General features: G+C 36.1%; 1 protein-coding gene across 1 annotated transcript in view; it reads left to right on the top strand.

The window, feature by feature from the left end:
• itgav (integrin, alpha V) overlaps positions 1-20814 on the top strand; it is a 35608-nt gene that overhangs the window by 3398 nt on the left and 11396 nt on the right. The window contains exons 3-23 of the mRNA XM_065249054.2: positions 3403-3494; positions 3736-3850; positions 4180-4244; positions 5664-5709; positions 6796-6921; positions 7073-7117; positions 7545-7588; positions 7695-7751; positions 10261-10313; positions 10810-11015; positions 11234-11425; positions 11577-11622; positions 12903-13010; positions 13296-13351; positions 14297-14451; positions 17158-17295; positions 18275-18342; positions 18445-18592; positions 18850-18942; positions 19268-19347; positions 20397-20477. Of these exons, the coding sequence (XP_065105126.1) occupies positions 3403-3494; positions 3736-3850; positions 4180-4244; positions 5664-5709; positions 6796-6921; positions 7073-7117; positions 7545-7588; positions 7695-7751; positions 10261-10313; positions 10810-11015; positions 11234-11425; positions 11577-11622; positions 12903-13010; positions 13296-13351; positions 14297-14451; positions 17158-17295; positions 18275-18342; positions 18445-18592; positions 18850-18942; positions 19268-19347; positions 20397-20477 (2014 nt within the window). The remainder of the gene's footprint in view (positions 1-3402; positions 3495-3735; positions 3851-4179; positions 4245-5663; positions 5710-6795; positions 6922-7072; positions 7118-7544; positions 7589-7694; positions 7752-10260; positions 10314-10809; positions 11016-11233; positions 11426-11576; positions 11623-12902; positions 13011-13295; positions 13352-14296; positions 14452-17157; positions 17296-18274; positions 18343-18444; positions 18593-18849; positions 18943-19267; positions 19348-20396; positions 20478-20814) is intronic.

Raw genomic sequence — 20814 nt, 5'->3', positions numbered from 1 at the left:
TCAGTACTGGTAAAACTCAGTCACAAATCGTCCACATTTTAAATTCAGTTCTGTCTGTGGCTACATTTACAACGTTAACATTAACAACGCAGAATGGAAAATTTCCTTTGCATTTGAAAAATTTCACGTACACAACAATGTTGTCAAAAAAATTGAGTTTACATGGATCCACGTACACAACTAAAAATGCTGTGTTATGTGTGCCATGCCAGTAGATAGTGATACACAAATGCATTCAACCCTATTGAATAATTCAGCTTAGAGCAGCATCAACTGGTGAGCTGGTTTTCCCGGCTTGGTTTTAGCTGGTTTTGCTGGTGTAGCAAGCTGGTCTAGCTGTGTTTTGGTCACTTTTTAAGCTGGTCTAGTTGGGTTTTGGTCACTTTTTAAGCTGGTCTAGCTGTGTTTTGGTCACTTTTTAAGCTGGTCTGTCTAGCTGTGTTTTAGTCACTTTTTAATAGGACTGTGCCGATTAATCGTGCAAATGTGCGTTTTCTCAATAAATGAATTTGAATGAATTACGTTGAAATGCCGCCACATCCAAAAGCCAGAGGGCGCTTTCGTGCAGAAACTCCATTTGTGCCACAGAAGAAGTAGCATTATAAACGCTTTTTTATTTTTTTATTTACAGGGATATTTATATCGCTGTTCTTCAGATTGTTTCAGGTATTTTCTTGATAATAAAATTATTTTTGAATGATTCTGTTTGACGAGTGTTGCTTTTTTAAATGCATGTATAAACGACTCAAACTCATAGTGATTTTAGATTGATAAGGACTTCCTACTGATCACAGAGCTGCACGCACAAGCTGTGAATGAAACACAGAATTGGAGCCTTGCGATTCAGAATCGATTTCAGGCAGGTCTTTTCAATGGGGAACACGATGAATCGGCACAGCCCTGTATACTTTTTAAGCTGGTCTATCTAGACTTAGCTCAGGGTTGACCCACCATTGACCAGCATTGCCAGGCTGGGAGGACCATAGACATTATATACGTAGACACCTCGTAGACTGAGCTGCCTATTGGAGCTGACGTATCGCGCGGCCGCCATCTTGGATGGGTCTCCAGTGCGCTCCCTTGCATTCATTTCTAATGAGGAATAATCATAACTCCCCTATTTTTACCGGATTTTCACACGGTTTGAGTGGTTATAAGCGGCAGAGATTAAGTTATGATACAGGACGCTGTCACACATCGAAAAATACTGCTTTCATGCTAAAATACTTTGTATTATGCTCTTTAAGTATGGCAAATTGACAGAGGCAGACACTACTTAAGTATTTTACTTTCTACATAAAAGTAAATTTTCAAGTATCTGTATTTTATCAGTGTTTTTCTTTGGAAAACTTATGTTCCAAAGCATATTATCATAATTTTTACTCCACTACATTTCATAATTTTAAGTTTTTGGTTTAAATTTAAGTACATTAAACATCTACTTTTTTTACTTCTACTTAAAAAGTACTTTAGTACACAATTTTTATGTAATTTTTACGTAATTAGGTATTTTATGTAATTAGGTATTAAATTAATTTTAATATGAATGAATTGAGAATGAATTGGCTGTGAGAATTTTCATTCCAAATAGCGGCCGTGCTACTGAAGCGCCATCTAGTGGCTGTTGCTAAAAACGAATCAGAGTTCCCCTCTTGTTCTTCTATACTCTTTGCTACAGAGCTTTGACGACTCTGTCACAACAAAACCCTCCCGTTTTATAGCAACTTCCCATTGCCTCCTCATGCCTGTATCACTGGGAAACCTTCAAATGTGAAGAAAAAACAGCGAGAGATCATGAGAGAGAGTACCAGTTCCTGCTGAACATTGACATAATATTATAAATAATAACGTAAAATAACCAAAATGATTGTTCAATCTTACTTGTGAAATGTAATCCCATGTGATCTGGAATCAATACTGCGCCGGTTATTGCAACCGTAAGCTGCACAAAATGCGGCCATAGTATGGCTTTCTTTCCGTTAACTCCCATTGACTCTGATGCTAGCGTACAGTGAGGAGACCCATCCAATATGGCGCCGACGCTTGATGTGTTCCAGCACGTCATGAGGTGTCTACGTATATAATGTGGGGAGTGACCAGCTTAAACCAGCTACTGCCACCTAAAACCAGCTGCCATCTTATGCTGGTCTTGGCTGGATTTTTCAGTAGTGAAGACGCTGATGAATGTCATTTCCACAGATTGACCATTTTTACAGATAATTCATGTTTACGAAACCCATCTTCAAAGGATCCTAAAACACAGTTAAACCACACAAAACCTCCCCAGTTTTGATAAAAAAAAAACTGTTATTGTGTAATTTGCCCCGGAATTTTAATTTAACCTTAAAAGGACAATGTGTAGCTTTTTAAGTATTTTATTAGTCAAAATCAATGTCTTTATTCATAAATTTGTCCTCATTGGTGTCAAATGACCTCTGCCAATGATCTGACTTTTCTTTGTAAGCTTTGAATTTCTTTTTTTTTTTACATTTAACAGGTAAGTCCAAGGAGGCTTCCGTATCGTTCCGCCATATTGAAAAACTATAAAAGCAAAGACCGACAAAGGGAGAAAATCCTACTTACTGTCCCTTTAAGCCTGGAGTACAGTCAGTTTTTTACGCATATGCACACATTCGAACGCACAGCCTTCCAAAGCATAGTTTATTTGACTTGTACGACGTGTATGCAGATGTTTGGAGAAACTACAAACTCATGTACACGCATGCGCGACCTAAGCGTACAATATATGAAGAGTTTCAAAATTCTGGCGGTATGTGTACAGGACGCAGTTACGCACACACACTTCTGATAATGATCATTATTATATTGTATGCAAACCCTCAATTACGCGTAAAATGTACCATGTTTCGGCCTTTATCATTCACAAATGTAAATTTTTCTTAGCTGGAGCATTCAAGTCATGTTCAATTTAGGCTAAGCCGAAACACAAATTGATCAACATTCCAGAGATTCTATGTAACTATACGGAAATAAGAGTTTACAACTAACTAACCCTTGTCTCTAAACAAGCATTTCTATCACTTATTTTATTAGTCTAAAAGTTGTGCTTGGACTAGATAACTATATTGTGTGATTACTGACATGCCATGAATAGACTCAGCTGTTGTATTTGACCTTGGATTGAAATTCAGATGGTTTGGCTTTGGAGAAGATAAGATGTGATGCCTATTAGCATATAACTCAATGTTTGTTATTTTTTATGCTGCAGTAAATGGAAGAGTTTAAATCATGGACTTTTTGATTCATGATTGTTTCATGTGTGGTTTTAGTGATGAAGCAAAGCAGAGTGTGATGAGTATAGGCGTGAAGGGTTTGATGAATGTCACTTCCGTCTTCTCTCTTCCTCTACTCCTCCCTTTTCCTCTATCTCTTCTATCACAGATAACAAGAAAAGTTCCAATGGACAACAAATGGAGTTTAAATCGAATCAATGGTTTGGAGCGACAGTGCGTTCCTCTGGGGACCATATACTGGTCAGTCTTAATATGCAGGAAGCACATCTGTATATAACTATATAACTTATGTCAGCTATGAATTTATAAACACACCAATTGATTTGTGTTTATTTTTGTTTTCACCCCATTTTAATTGATGTTTCCATGTAGGATAAACAATGCTTCCCCAATAACATATATACAGCAAAAAAGTTTATGTTTGCACCTGAAATGTAAGAAGCAGTGTAACAATGTAACATCTATGTTTCCCATATTTTAGGCATGTGCTCCTCTCTATCAGTGGAGTACCTATGGATTATCAGATAGAGAGCCTGTTGGGACATGTTTCCTGAAGAAGGGCAACAGCATTGTGGAGTATTCACCCTGTCGCTCCAGTATGTACACGATTACATGATTTTCTTCCTCTCAGGCTTGCTCATGCCCTTATTGGGTCAAAATCCACTTTCAGAAATGTCTTAGCTGTGATTTATGGGATGCAATAGTCATTTTCTTTCTGTCTGTCTTTGTCTTAAGCAAACATGACTTTAAGACACGTCTGAGTTAATAGTAGGCGATGTGCCAGACGTCATATGGTGGTGACAGTTCCTCTGTCTGAATGTGGCCTTCCTGTTTCTATTATCTTTCCCATTCAGATTTCTTTAAAGCTATTTTTGCTTATCTTGTTTTGAACATGTGAATGACTTTAAATTTTTTTGTCTGTCAGAAACATCAAGCACACCAGAGGGACAAGGGTTTTGTCAAGCGGGTTTTAGTGCAGACTTTGTGAAGGTATCTTTTCATTGCATAAAATTGTTCCCTTCGTATAAATATGTAACCCTGTCTGTGCAATCCAGACTGAAGTCTTATAATCTAATTATGAGATTAAAAGGAGCAATTAGGAGCATCACAGTTTGATTTCAATCTTTGACATGACCTTACTCGGTCTAAAGTATAGATATTAAGGCTATTTTCACAGAATGTTATTATCATTTTATATTACATAAGATGATTTTATGAAGTAAACAGTAAGTCACATAAACAGATGGGTTTTCACGGACTGGGTCATAAATATATGAAGGAGTCCATCTTAAAAATACATTTTCAAGATTCTTCAATTTATCTAAGTCACTTATAAAATGAGCAAATTTGTGATTTTGGGCTTGTTAACTTTTTTACAAGTCTTTTTAAACAGAATTCTTGTTGCTAGGATAAATGGATCATTAGGTTTTGCACAAACTTGTCGAGTCCATGCCAGCTGGAATGCATGTTGTCATAATGGAGGCAAACCAAAAACTATGTTCTGCAATTTAGGTTAATTTTTCAAATAAGATAGATACAGAAAGAAAGATAGATACAGAAAGATTGATAGAGAAGATAGAAAGATAGATACAGAAATAGAAAGATAGAGATAGAAAGATAGATACAGAAAGATAGATACAGAAAGATAGATAGAGAAGATAGAAAGATAGATACAGAAATAGAAAGATAGATACAGAAAGATGCAGATAGATAAATAGAAAGATGCAGATAGATAGATAGATAGATAGATAGATAGATAGATAGATAGATAGATAGATACAGATAGATACAGATAGATACAGATAGATACAGATAGATACAGATATATACAAATAGAAAGATTGATAGATACAGAAAAATTGTTAGATACAGAAAGATTGTTAGATACAGAAAGATTGTTAGATACAGAAAGATAGAAAGATAAATACAGAAAGATAGATAGAGAAGATAGAAAGATAGATACAGAAATAGAAAGATAGATACAGAAAGATAGAGATAGATATATAGAAAGATGCAGATAGATAAATAGAAAGATACAGATAGTTACAGATAGATAGATAGATAGATAGATACAGATAGATACAGATATATACAAATAGAAAGATTGATAGATACAGAAAAATTGTTAGATACAGAAAGATTGTTAGATACAGAAAGATTGTTAGATACAGAAAGATTGAAAGATAAATACAGAAAGATTGTTAGATACAGAAAGATAGAAAGATAAATACAGAAAGATAGATAGAGAAGATAGAAAGATAGATACAGAAATAGAAAGATAGATACAGAAAGATAGAGATAGATAAATAGAAAGATGCAGATAGATAAATAGAAAGATACAGATATATGGATAAAGAGATACATTTAGATAATACAGATTTCTAAAACATGTTTTCTTGTCTTTTCCAGAAGAATCGGGTTGTTCTTGGAGGACCAGGAAGTTTTTACTGGCAGGGTAAACCATTTTATTTTATTATCCCCTGGATTCAACATTAAAAAGCATTATGGCAAACAAGGAAGGAACAATGTGTGTGACGCAGAGTTTAACAACATTAGCATTGGCAATGACTCTTTAAATAAAAAATCTTCTGTCCATCTTTTAGATCAATGTTTCTCAGATACTGTGTGTTTGTACTGTCTCCTGCAGCAGAGATGAGTCTGTGTTTCACTGAAATTATACTCTGTGCTGTTGAAATAATAGTTATTTACTGACTGGCAGTTATGTTATGATGACTTCATATAGGGTGGGGTCACGTTAGAAACTGTGCCCAGAAAAAGCCTTTCATTCATTACACATTTTTCTTGATTTCATGACCTGCAGTGCCTGTTTTAAACAGTTTATTTTATAAGCATGTTTAGTAGCTGTTTCTTTTTACTGTGTTTTGTTTTTCTGCTGAGTCCCTTTTTCTTGAGGGTAATAAAGATTACACACCCTGCTGTGAGGGTAAAACACTTTCAGAAATGGTAATGCCAGCTTGTGATGGTGTGATATGGGTAGAAACTCTAGTGTTGAACATGCAACGGTTTTACTCCTGGCTTACTATGTTTTGAGGGTTTGTGATGATAACTGTTTTATCTGTTAAATTAACCATGGTTTAAAGTTTTGTCGTTGCATATTTTTAACATAAGTAAATTGCTTGTTACTGGAAATGCTACACTGAAAAAATAGTAACATTATGGCTTTACTAAGCAGTTACTCCTTAACATTGATACTAAGAGAATGTAACATGCATCATGTGCAGCCATATTTATAATGTGTCTGAATTTTAAAATAATCAGAAAACAAAATGTCCAATATGTGCTTATGTCTGCATTTGACATGTTTTAATTCTAAGCAATCCATTCAATATATATTTTTATCATTATGTGTGTCCCTGGGTTCAAAGTGCTCTACCAGTTGAGCTACAAACAGGCAATGAATTTGGCGATGTGAAAATAGAGAATTAAGAAGACATCTCTGTATCCTCGTGAGGTCATCTTTGTGTATTTGACATAGAGAAGGTTACTGATATTTGTGCATTTACTGTTTTGTCCTTTCCAGGCCAGCTGATCTCAGATGACATCAGTGAGGTCATCAGCAGATACGATAAGAATTCACTCGTCACTCCATACAGTAAACAGTTATCAACTAAGTCAGCCGGGGCTCAGTATGATGATAGTTATTTGGGTGAGTCTGTTTTTGTTTTGATTATGAGGCCTCCTGAAAGATGCAATTATGTTTTACAGTAAACAGATGTGTCCACCACACTGTTTTATTCATTATACAACATTCATACAACAGTACAATGCTAAATGTTACTATTGTCATAATGTCTTAGGTTACTCTGTGACTGTTGGTGATTTTAATGAGGATGGTGAAGACGGTAAGATTTGCATCTTTCATCGTTTGCAGATTTTGGCAGCAGATGGATGGATACGTTAGATCAGTGGTTCACCAGGCGGGTTGCGAGATGGTGCCAGGGGGGCCCCAGTTTTATGTATAAAATTCATTAATTTATCATTAATTCTGAGTAATTAAACCTAAAAAGAAATAAGGTTACTAACCAACAGCACTACTTTGTATACTTTAATATGTTTTGTTTAATTAAAATGTTACGTTTTAGAACAAATTTGTCATACATTTTCTTTGGGGGGTCTGCGAAGGAATGCACCCTAAGGGGGGCCTCACGCTGAAAAAGTTTGAGAACCACTGCTCTAGATTGATAGATACAATGAATGGATAGATGGATTCACTGCTAAGTGAAGGCATTGTTGTTTCCATCTCATTTCTAATTCTTTCTGCCTTTCTAGATTACGTCACTGGAGTTCCTAGGGGCGAGAAGGCTCTCGGCTATGTGAGTTTAAGGCTATTTTTGGTCATGATGTGAACATGTAAATCATTACAGTCCTGCTGGAAACTGCCACCATGAATCCAATCCATGTCTGGCTTTGTCTTGTTAGGTCAACATTTTCAACGGGAAGAACATGGAGTCTATATATAATTTCACAGGCACACAGGTAGGCATTACAAAACTCTTCAGTTAAATCCTTAGACGTTAGCTAATGATAGCACACATGAGTTGGGTTGTCTATGGGCAGCCCACAGGTCACATGATCTGCCCATGCTATATGGTGTAATGATGCTTGTGGTCATGGTCCAGTTCTGTTCAACATTTGTTTACAAGCATAAAGTTTATGTCCTAAATCCATTGCAGCATCTAGAAAATATTTACATTGACAGCAATGTCACAAAAGGGTGAGAATGGTGAAAGAGAGGGAGAGAGAGAAGAGAGGTGCTTGGTATAGGGGTAACTGACAAATAAACCATAATTGTGTCATATGGTGTTACGTAGCAAAACAAAACAAAAAAATAAGACAAAACTCTCATGTTATTTGTTACTCTAACATTAAGATTCATCTCTCTTAAGCGCGTGACCCCGATATATACACATACAGTTTACACAGAATTACAGTTTTAAACATATCTGATGTGTAACTTTTTATTAGATCCTTGCATTACAGTAGATCTTAAAGCTGTCTGTCTAAATGTCAATCAAACAAAAGAAAGAAAAAAGTTGAACATTAATTATTTTCTATAGATATTGTTTTTGACTATTAGTTTTTCTACTGATTTTGTTTTTGAACCTTGAAAATTCTTTAAAAGCTCCCATAACACGCTGTTTCTGGATATCTGATGTTAATCTGGAGTACCTATAGAGTAGAATTACATCCTTCATATCTCCATAGAGTCTTTAGTTATATCAAATTAATCAAAGACAGATCAGCTCTAGTAATTCTTTCTGATAACGTACAGAAAGAATTCCGAAGGAGGAGTTACGAGCTGCGGGAGGAGCGAGTCTCAAGCCAAGCACCGGATGGGATTTTTCAACCAAATCCAGCGTTAAACAAACACACACAAAACTCTGCTGCTACCCCGGATAAATAACCTATATCCATTGTTTCCATAATGCTGGCTTTCTTCTCCTTACATCCAAAAACACAATTCTTTCTTCTTAAGTGCCATTGTTGAGTCTTGATATGAAACAAAGCTGTCACGTGAAGTGATGTCTGTGACTTTTCGCTCTCCCGCTGATTGATGTGTAGGCATGGTTTTCCGGGGGAAGTGTCCATAAAAAATTCATACGTATGGCTTGCTCCTGATAAGGCTGTTTCTCAATATGCGTTCTTCAGCGTTCTTGTGTCCTCGCTCTACGTCATCATTAACAGTCGAAGTTCAATTCCAATTCTCAAGAGCGCAAGTACAGAGGACACATGAAAATACCCGGATAAGTTCTTGATATCGAGGATGCATCGAGTGCAGACTTGCACGCTGAAATCTCGGGAGGTCAGGTGACCAAGATCGCACACATCTCAAAAGTGCATTCTGTGTTCTCATGACCTTCTGAGTTCGTTCTTCCAAGGTCACCTGGCAAGACCAGTCTCCATGAGAACGCAAGTCCGTTCTTTGCGTTCTTGGAATTGAGAAACAGCCTGAGTAAGCTGGATCAGTATTCGAAAAAAAATGTTCCGAAACTTGTACGAACCCTGGCAAAGTGCATTTTGGGACAGAAATACGCAGTAACATGTCCAACTGCTTTTTTGACATTTTGCCTATATGTTTAGCATGAGGTAGCCAACTCTTAAACTGTCACAATGCATGAAATACCGTTGAACCCCCAACTCGATTTTTCTCAAAAAACAGGTGTAGCTCTGTCATTTTTTTGTCAGATTCCAACAAATCATTCATACATAATTTTTACGTTTTTATAATAGAGAATGAAATATAAATAACTCATTATTCAATATAACTCAATATAATTTGCTCATTCCGACTCAATTTGCCAGCACGGGTCATATATAGATTTTAGATATAAGCCATTATATCTCTATTGGCCATGATGTTTATTGAAGAAGAAAGAACTAGCTTTAAAACATGACAGTCAATTCAGGTTTTAACTGGTGCACATTTGGATCACAACTCAGCATATGGCAACGACATTCAGTTAAATTTATCCACTTGTCTTTTTATACCAAACCTCAGTTGGTATATTTAAGAAGCCATCAGTAAGATGCTCACATGACAGTGGTCGGTTCCAGTAGGGTCTTAATATTACATTTATAGCAGGCTGCTTTTTTAAAAAATCTCTCTAAAACATTTTTAATATGGTATTGTGAAAATCGCAAGGATGTTACATTAAGACTTTACCAAAATTATTTCTTATAGCTAAAAAAATTTAATCGTATGATAACTGGTAATTAGTCAAGTTTCCAAATTTTTGATTGATACTGTATATAGTGCGTATTTTACATGATACATAGGTATGTATGGTTGTGTTTGTTTGTTTGCTCAATTGTTTGCTCACTGTAAAGCTGATTTGCAACAATGCACAATGTAAAATGCATAGTTAATAATTATTTTATAGATGTAAAATAATTAATTATTTATACAATTCACACATTAGGAACATGACTAAGAAAGCACAAGCTAGTCTAGTCATATCTAAAATCTCTTTCTCTTTCCATTAAGATGGCTGCTTACTTTGGTCATTCTGTAGCAGCCGTTGACATTAATAATGATAGGTAAGTAACACAGCACTCTTCTGTTACATCCTTATATTTACTAAATGGAGATTAATGGTTGGTGCACAGACGTTTTGCTATCTGGTTCCTGATACAAACAAAGTTTATTTAAGGAAATTCATTTTTCATTTGTGACAAGTAATCAAATCCTAAATATATGCACTGCATGGTTTTGAGAGGTCTCTCTGGCAGCATTTCAAAAAATTGAAAAATGAGGCTGGGTGTTGCGTAACAGCGAAGATAAGGTTCTCTAAATTTTCGCCACAAGTTGTACGCTGCCTGAACTTGTTGACCATTTTTGTGTTCAGAAAGGCTCCTCTTTATCATGAGCTGACAAGTTAGATTTGATCGGCATTATTGTGTTTTTACAATCAGTTTAGAAACTAGTACATTCAACAATAGATCAGTTTAAACCAGTGTAAATTTCTAGCATTTGTTGATAAAAGAAGGCTTGATGGATATTCAACAAAAATGACACATTACTTATCTCCCACAGGAAGACGGATTTATTGGTAGGGGCTCCTCTGTTCATGGACCGTGGCTCAGATGGAAAACTTAGGGAAGTGGGTCAGGTATATGTTTACCTTGGCAAAGGTGGCTTCACTTTCAGCGGTGCCGTTAAACTTACTGGCTCTGAGATCTATGCCCGATATGGAAGCTCCATCTGCAGCCTGGGAGACCTCAACATGGATGGATATAATGGTACTATTTTGACTCGCCTCACTTTATTCTAGGTTGTATTTGTGTGCTTGCGTAAAAAATATAACAGGAAGGCAATATGTGACTACCGACACAAGACAAACAGGCGTAAAGAAGTAATGATGACTCATAAGCCACAGAAATATCTACAATACTTCCCATGCTATTTCTAAATCACCATGACTTGGATTGTTTATATTTCATCCCACTGTTCTTCTTAGATGTGGCCATTGCTGCTCCATATGGAGGGCCGTTCCACCGCGGCCTGGTTTACATCCATAACGGGCGTCCCACAGGGCCCAGTCCTGTGGCCTCTCAAATTTTAGAAGGGACGTGGGCGTCGACTTCCATGCCTTCAAGCTTTGGTTATGCCATGCATGGAGGCACTGATGTAGATCAAAACGGATACCCTGGTTAGAGTTCAACCCTGTTTTACATACATGTCCTCTGCTATTCTCTTTAAAACTAATTAGATTCTGACACATCAATACAAAGTGTCTTCAGTTGCCTCTATGTCTTTTCCCTCTCTCATTCTCTACTTCTTTCTCCTCCTTGTAATTTTAGACCTGATTGTTGGCGTGTTTGGGGCTGACAGAGCTGTTCTGTACAGGTATAGTATGCCTATGCCCCTGTCTTGCTTTGAAGCCACACATGCATTTGATAGACTTTTATGGTCAAGGCCGGATAAGCCATTAAAAGTTCTTTAATTTAATTCAGCAGGATTTAATTTGCTGTATGTGCAAGTAGTGCAAGCAGTTATAGGCTGTATTAAAATAAATAAAAACATGCTGGAACATCTCCTGCTTGCCTTTATACAGTATGTGACCACCAGGCATTGATTGATTTTAGGTGATCGATTTACATTTGCACATTAAAGGATTAGTCCATTTTCTTAAAAAAAATCCAGATAATTTACTCACCACCATGTCATCCAAAATGTTGATGTCTTTTTTTGTTCAGTCAAGAGGAAATTATGTTTTTTGAGGGAAACATTCCAGGATTTTAAACCTCATTTTAATGGACCCCAACACTTAACAGTTTTAATGCAGTTTAAAATTGCAGTTTCAAATGACTCTAAACGATCCCAAATGAGGCATAAGGGTCTTATCTAGCTAAACAATTGCCTTTTTTGGCAAGAAAAATACAAAATATGCACTTTTAAACCATAACTTCTCGTTATATGACCTCGCATAATACGGCATCACGTCAAGAGGTTACGGATTATGTTTGCGAAACTACGCCCCAGTGTTTACAAGTGTGGAGAAAGAGGAATGTTCTGACATTGTTGTATGCCGAATGATACTAATTAATGTCTTTGTGTCAGTTTATTGTTTGAAATGGTCCACAAATGTGCGTTTCATATATGTAACAGGTGACCTTTCAACGTCATTACGCAATTACGTGAGGTCTCGCTGGCTCGTCACACAGCCGGAGGAAGAAGAAAAGTCGTAGTTTAAAAGTACATATTTTTTATGTTTCCTGCCAAAAATGACAATCATTTCACTAGATAAGACCCTTATGCCTCATTTGGGATCGTTTAGAGTCCTTTGAAACTGCAATGTTAAACTGCATTAAACCTGTTAAGTGTTGGGGTCCATTAAAGTCCATCAAAATGAGAAAAAACCTGGAATGTTTTCCTCAAAAAACATAATTTCTTCTTGACTGAACAAAGAATGACATCAACGTGAATGACATGGTGGTGAGTAATTTATCTGGATTTTTTTTTAAGAAAATTGACTAATCCTTTAAGGGAAAAATAGAAGCATCTGGTTTAAAAGTTCAGAAATTACTCTAAATTCTGTTACCCTGTCTGTGAGATTTTACTATCATCTGTTCCTCATCCTGTTTAAAATCACAGAGGGGTGATGTCTGCTTTTTTTGTGCCTCTAGGGCTCGTCCAGTCATCAGTGTGAACAGCACACTGGATATTAGTCCACAGATCCTGAACCCTGAGGACAAGAGCTGTACTCTGCCGGGATCAACCAACAAAGTGTCCTGGTGAGTAAGACTTGTTAATAGTTTATCAGTCAGTTTTAACCAAACCATTGCTGTTTTAGCTACTAGCCAGTTATATTAATGGTTAAAATGTAGTTTATGAACATTTTTTGCATAACTTTGATCATCAGCAAAACCATTGAAAATGTAAGTGCTTGAAATATCATCCAGCTCTGCTGTACTTTAAATAGTTTTCTTTAAATGAGAATACATTTGGTTGTTGTCAATAATGTTGTGTATTGACAGTACTATTCATTTACACAAGTGTACCACATTTTTTTCTCTTAGCTTCACTGTGAAATACTGTTTGAAGGCAAGTGGCAAGGGAGCTCCATCCACTCTTAGTAAGTATTCCCTTTTACATATAAATAGGCAAATTGTGAAATGTATTACATTTGTGGCAAAAGAGGCTGTAAATGGAGCCCTGCTGTTGCGGGGTGTGTGTTATGAGTATCGCTGTAGGTGAAACCAGAGCTCGACGTGTTGGCCACAGTGTGTTTGGAGCCGGACATACGACGCAAAGCCGTTAAAAAAAAACTGCGTCCGACATTAACTAAGTCTTCAGAGAGATCTCACAGTTTGAGGTGTAATGGCTACCAGACCCACAGATCATATACTTCACTGCTTTGAAGTTCCTCTAGTCTATGGTCTAGTTAGGCTAATAGCTACCGTTTTGTAAAGCTTAGGATCTGGATGTGTGTCTCAATCTGATCAGATACTTACAAATTAAAAAGTACACAGCTAGTATGCGACAGTAATTGTAATTCATTGGTAACAATTGTTAAATTAATCATATTATGCATTTTAATTCATTATTTAATTTAATCCTTTGTAAATTGTCATCGTCATATAAGAATAAAATACTTAACACCTTTAAATATTCATTTATTTAGAGTAGAATATATGAAAATAAATGTGACAACTCTGTTAATAACAAGAACCTATAAAGTGATCATAACAGCACCCAAAGAAACCATTTTATATGATGATGCTATTACTTTAATTAAATTGATCAACAATTAAATACAAAGCTTATTTGACTCGAACGAGAGAGATGTCATTTGAACACAACAGTAAGTGCAAAACAAAAGTGGTGGATGCAGGGCTACTGCTGTTACTACACCCCCCTTTGTTTTTCTGAAGTTGAGCAATAATTGTGGTTATCTGAAATAACTGCAGTTAGGTCACATAACTATAACTTAACTGTGACAGCCCTAATTGTGCTTTTGTGTTTACTTGTGCTTTCTCTAATTTAAATATTTTTAAATGAGAAAACCTTTCATTTACAGACTTTCAGTTAGATCTGACCCTGGACCGCCTCAAACACAAAGGAGCCATCAAACGTGTGCTGTTCCTACACAACAAGATGTCTCACTATTCAAAAAATATGACTGTCTCCAACAACGAGGGACTGAGCTGCGAGGAGCTTCAGGCATACTTAATAGTGAGAACATCAATTTATGTTTACATTTATACATTGGCCAGACAATTTTTTGCATGATTTTCAGTGCCTTCAAGATACAGTACGTATTCCCTGTGAATCGAACCTGTGACTTTGAGATAGGATCAAAGATAGGATCCGCTAGTTAAAGGTCCACTGTGTAGAATTTAGCAGCATCTAGCGGTGAGACGTGAATTGCAACCAACGGCTCAGTCCACAGCTCAGCCCTCCCTTTCGAAATGCGTAGAGAAGCTACGGTAGCCCCCACAGGAGGACAAACATGTCATTGTCTGAAACAACATAATTACAAAATGCGCAAAAGAACGGTTTGACCATTTAGGGATACTGATGGCGACTTCCATGTAAGGGGACCAGCTGTCTATGTAGATAAAAACGGCACAATCTAAGGTAATAAAAACAATACAGTTCATTATGTAAAGTCTTTATACACCACTGATAATATAGTTATGTATATTATATTGTATTTCCTTGAGAGTTACATAATGTACCTTTAAAGGAAATCACCACCATTTTTCAATATTTTACTATGTTCTTACCTCAACTTAGATTAATTAATACATACCTATATTTTTTCTGTGCGTGCACTTAATCTTTGTACAGCGCGTCGTGAATGTGTTAGCATTTAGCCTAGCCCCATTCATTCCTTAGGATCCAAACAGGGACTGTAAAGACTGTAGGGCTGGAACGACGCGTCGACGTAGTCGATTACGTCGATTACGTAATTACGTCGATTTGCCGGAAATGCGTCGATGCGTCGCACTGTTTACATTTTGAAATGAAGGCGGCTTCAGCTCCGACCGAGTGATACAAGTGTTATACCAAACAGACAGAACGCGATCAAAAGTGTGGGAATACTTTAAGCAGAGACCAAATAAAACACATACTGTGTAAAACTGAAATGGCATACCACAGCAGCGCAACACCTGTGTATGATCATCTTAAAAGAAGAAAACCTGGAGCTCTCCGACCTCAAAATGACGAGACGTCAGCGTAAGAATTTGAACTATTACAGTAAGTTTTTATACTTACTCTATAAACAATAGAATCAATACATATTGTGCTCAATACAGCTGCGTTTACATCTTCGTTTAATACGAGCTGCGAGACGCCTGACAGACGTGACATTGCATCGCTTCTGGGCAGTATGTTGAAACAGTAAATAAAGAGCAGGACATGTTTTTATATTAAGAAGTTATGAAATATAAGTTACTGTCACATTGAGAACTGATAGGCATGTGCCCGCGTGCACTGAAAGCCAGCTGGCAGTCTGGAGTTCCCAATGAACGTCTTTTTTGCGAATATGTGCGCAGATATTACAGAAGCTCGTCTTGTAAGGTATTCCTGACATGCGTTTATTTAAAGTAACAGCGGCGTAAACGCTGTTTATAAAATATTAGAAGATCATACTAACTGAACTTGTTTTTTACCCGGAACTTAAGAAAAGTTAAATGTTAAAGTTAAATGAGAATGCAGTACTACTAATAGTAATAATATTAACAGTAATAATATAACCATTACATCTTATATAAGGGTTCATGAATCACAATGAACTTAGTTTTACTTCAGTCTGAACTAATGCTGAGTTAATGCATGTACTAATCATAAACTAATGTTTAAAATATTAATATATGCCTATTTTATTGTTTAAGGTGAATAATGCCTCTTTTAAAGTGGCACTGCCACTTTATTTTTCATGTTGAAAATTTTGGTTTGTGTGTTTGTTTAATTAAGAAAATGCTTAAATAAAATGTTAGCGTTAATGGCAGATGTTACATTTATTATTTGTTGGGGAATTATATGTATAAAAAAATCATTAGACTATTCGATTAATCGAAAAAATAATCGATAGATTAATCGGTTGAAAAAATAGTTGATAGTTGCAGCTCTAAAAGACTGTTACATGAGTAGTTTAACCTCAGGCACAGTAATATTGACGAAAGTTTGAGCGAGAGGGGGAGTATTCGGGAGTGATGATGTTACTGCGTGCTGAATTGAAAGTGCTGCATACTAAGTGCTCTTCAGCCATACAATATATTTTTCATTTTTTATCCGCTTAAAAAATCGCCACGTTTTATTTTGTGCCACCACACTTACTCGTGTAACTGCTCATGTAACTGTCTTTAAATAGGGAAAACATGGAAGTGTTTAGTGGCTTCTAAATTCATCCCTGTTTGGATCCTAAGAAATGAATGGGGCTAGGCTAAATGCTAACACATTTATGACGCGCTGTACAAAGATTAAGTGCACGCATTGAAAAAAGATAAGTATGTATTAATTTGTCTAAGTTGAGGTAAGAACATAGTAAAATTTAAAAAACGGTGGTGTTTTCCTTTAAGCTTAACTTTAGCTATGGTCCGGCTGTCACAGATTGTTTATGGCACTATTGCTTTGTAAAAAATAGTAGCTATTCTCAAATTTTGTATGGTTCTGCTGTATTTGGCCAGTTAAAGAAGTGTGAATGCTTCTATGTCATGAAACGCACGTTTGCACTGTGGTTTTAAGCCGTGTTGGCAGATAGCCCAGATGTTTGGCACTGAGACATGGCATTATTTTGTTTTCTAAAAGAACAATGTGTTACAGGGCTAAAGAAGGATTTGCTGTGAAATTTCCCAGCCCTGAGCTCATTTGACATAAAGGCCTTGTTTCTCTCTTTCTCTCTCCTCTTTTGGCTCTCTCTGTCTTTTACAGGATGACTCAGAATTCAGGGATAAAATCACACCCATTGCCGTCTTTATGGAGTACAGCTTGGATTACAAAACAGCAGCAGATAAAACCGGCCTGTTGCCTATTCTTGACCAGTCTACTCCTACAAACATCACCAAACAGGTACAGCCGTTTCCCAAAATACTTGTTTAAAGTTGTGCATGTGTCTGGGTGTATTTCTTTTTATTTCTAAACAGAATGTGGCAATGCAAAGCTTTTTGTCTTTCCAAAGAAAAAGTCTAGCAATAAATTATATTTCAAAGCACACAATCTCAAAATACTCCTTTTACAGCACACATAATAATGCAAAAATGATAAGATGTGATACAGATGAAAAAACACACATGAAACAGAAAAGAAACATTACATGTACCTGTAATCGCCACAAAGCTGAACAAATACATTTAAAAAATGAAAAGCATCTAATAATATGGACTGTAGAATAACTTTTATGCATTAGGCAGAGGCTTTTACCCAAAGCCGTATTTAAGGTATACATTTTTGTGCCAGGCTGTACCAGTTGAACTAAAGGAAAAACTAAACTTTTTTTCACAGAAAAACCTCCTCCTTTACCACACATTGCAATGCTCTGCATCACACAGTCTTATATAGACCACCTCTTGCAGTGCGGTGAAATCTGGTTTTACACACTGTTTACCAGTGCCATACTGCATTGAAAGTCATTTTATCTTTAATGAGATATGGCTTTTATCAGTGTCGAGAATATTTTGTTTTTAAATTATCCCAAGGTTATGGAAAATGTAAAAATATAAGGACATTTTTATAGTCTTGTTATATTGACTGAAAGAATCATGTCAATTATTGAAATATAAGTAAATTATATGATCTATATTGAATACATTTTTTTTATTCACCAGGTTGTTAATTATCGAATGTATATGAATGTGAATGTTTAAAAAAACTGAGAACTAAGAATTGCAATATGATAAACCAGTCACTTAAAAGTAAAAACCTGATATAAACAAAAATGTACATTTTCATTTACATTCTCAGTTCTCTAGTTGTTTTTAAATGTTCAACATCAGTGTCGTTTAAAATAGAAACTAAATTTAATACCCCATAATTCACTACAATTTTTTAGGCCCACATACTCCTGGACTGCGGTGAAGACAATATTTGCAAACCAGACTTGAAACTGACTGTTGTGAGGTGAGTCATTGGTTCATCTGAGCCCTGGATTTCATCGAATTATCTGCGGTGTGGAGCAGGGGATTAACGTGTGTGTGTTTGTGATGCTGCTTTGTGCTCCAGTAACCAGAAACAGATCTACATAGGTGACGATAACCCACTGACCCTAGAGGTGACAGCAGAAAATGAAGGGGAAGGGGCGTATGAAGCTGACCTTATTATCACTTTACCACCTCAGGCAGATTTAATTGGGGTAGTACGGAACAGTGAGGTAAGCACTGCATGGCCCAGGTAACCGTGTGAGACATCTAAAGGTTTATTTATAGGAATGTTAATAGTAAGATGACCATGTAAGGTTATAAAACTCATTATAACTCATTGTATATGCATTAATGTAGTTTTTGTTTCATTTAAACTATTGTACAAGAAAGGTCCACCGATGCTGACGATTTAAACATTCTTTTTGTGTTTTAAATAGGCATTAAAGTGATTTTGTTATTGAATTGAGATGTAATTTATGTATCTTAGACATTATCCAGGCTGTCCTGTGCCATCAAAAATGAAAATCAGACCAGACTGGTGGTGTGTGATCTTGGAAACCCAATGAAAGGAGGCACCAAGGTAACCATCATATATCCCTTCTTAAATATCTGCACATTTGTGACCCAGTCAGAGTATATTTTCTACATAAAAACATCCTACATAATGTAAAGAACATTCTGTTAAAATATAACCTTGATATATTTAATATTGACAGAGTAAGGTCATGCCAAAGATTGAAAATTAAAGTAAAATTGATAATTGAAATCAAACTTTGATACTCCTAATCTCAGTATTAGATTGTGCGACTTCAGCATAGATTATGTTCACATATGTTTGTAGACAAAGTTACTGTGTCCATTATAGTAACAAATTATTTTTCTTTAAATGGTGTTTTTTTCTGTAGATCGCAGCAGGATTACGCTTCAGTGTGCATCAGCTGTCTGAACAGGACACACAAGTCAAGTTTGACTTGCAGATACAAAGGTATTAAGCTCTTTAACACTGCTTTCATTTACAAAATTCAGACTGCAGTATTGCTCTGAAGTAAATACATGTTTCGGACAAAAGGAAGGCTTAAAATTAGAGCCACTAATAAGTTCTTAACAGATAAAACCATTTCCTGTTTTTGTCGTTTTTGTATTTAATTCAGTAAAAACTTCAGACAGTGTTAGTTTTTAATCCCACAGTTCCCTGCTGACTTCTAGCAGTTGTTTTTAGCACTGTAATTATAGTAAACTGTTGTGGTTGTCTCTATTTGACAACATTCTGTTTGCGTTACTTTCCACATCTCTTCTTCACACCCTCATATCTATGTCCATCATCAACTAAATTATGTGTAATAATGGTGAGTTTTAAAATATAAAGGGGTGGTTTCCTGGACAGGTTTCATCCTAGTCTCAGACTAAAATGCATTTTTGAGCTGCCATTATTTTAAAACATCTTGCACTGACATCTTAACTTATATCAGTGCTATTGTTTTGTTTCAAGATGCACACCAGTATTTTTATTTTTTTTAAGGTATGTTTGTAAAAACTACTTAAATGTCCTAATATAACTAAGCCTAGTCCTGGATTTACCTAATGCCCTGTCCGGGAAACCACACCAAAGCGTGATCCATCTGGTTGTGTAGAGCAGTGGTTCTCAAGCTTTTTCGGCATGCAGCCCCCCTTGTGTATGGTGCATCCTTTTGTGGCCCCCCTAAGAAAATTTATGACATGAAACATTACAAAACTTAAAGTTTTAATTAAACAAAACATATTTAATTATACAATGTAGTGCTGTTGGTTTGTAGCCTTATTTTTCTGAGGTTAAATACATATAATTTACGATAGATTAATGTATTTTATAAAATGTAATTAAACTGGAGGCCCCTTGGCACCATCTTAGGGCCCCCAGGGGGCCACAGCCTCCAGTTTGATAACCACTGGTGTAGAGAATGGTGTGTCAAAATTGAAGAAATGCTAACTAGTTTTTGGTGCAACATCGCCACCTTCTGCTCAGTGTGAAAATTAATCATTGCATTTTGCTTTCAGCTCAAACCAGTTCAATAAAACCAGTAATCTGGTGTCTGTGGTGACAGAGCTCGCTGTGCTGGCCAAAGTGGAACTAAGGGGGTATGATTATTAATATCTTGCTTTCAATTATTCAAACTCATATCACATGTATTTATGAACTTTTCAATTTTCTAAACTTTAAAACTAACAAGAAATGCTGTGTACAATCTGTAATTCTTTAGTATTGTGTCATATTTGAGTGCATATTCAATTAAAAATGTAGTGCAGGACTTTGCAGGCAATTGGAAGGTATAGGATTGTAAAAAAAGGCGTAACATACCAGAACTGAGCCAGATGGTTTAAGATGGCCTTGTTGTATATAAGGGCCTTGTAATGTTAGATAGAAAACTTTGTGAGGTGCAACAAGTTACATTTTGATAAAACAATGACATGCACT

This window comes from Paramisgurnus dabryanus, chromosome 15 (genome assembly GCF_030506205.2).
Source record: "Paramisgurnus dabryanus chromosome 15, PD_genome_1.1, whole genome shotgun sequence".
NCBI lineage: Eukaryota > Metazoa > Chordata > Actinopteri > Cypriniformes > Cobitidae > Paramisgurnus > Paramisgurnus dabryanus.
This window is presented reverse-complemented; position numbering and strand designations above follow the sequence as displayed.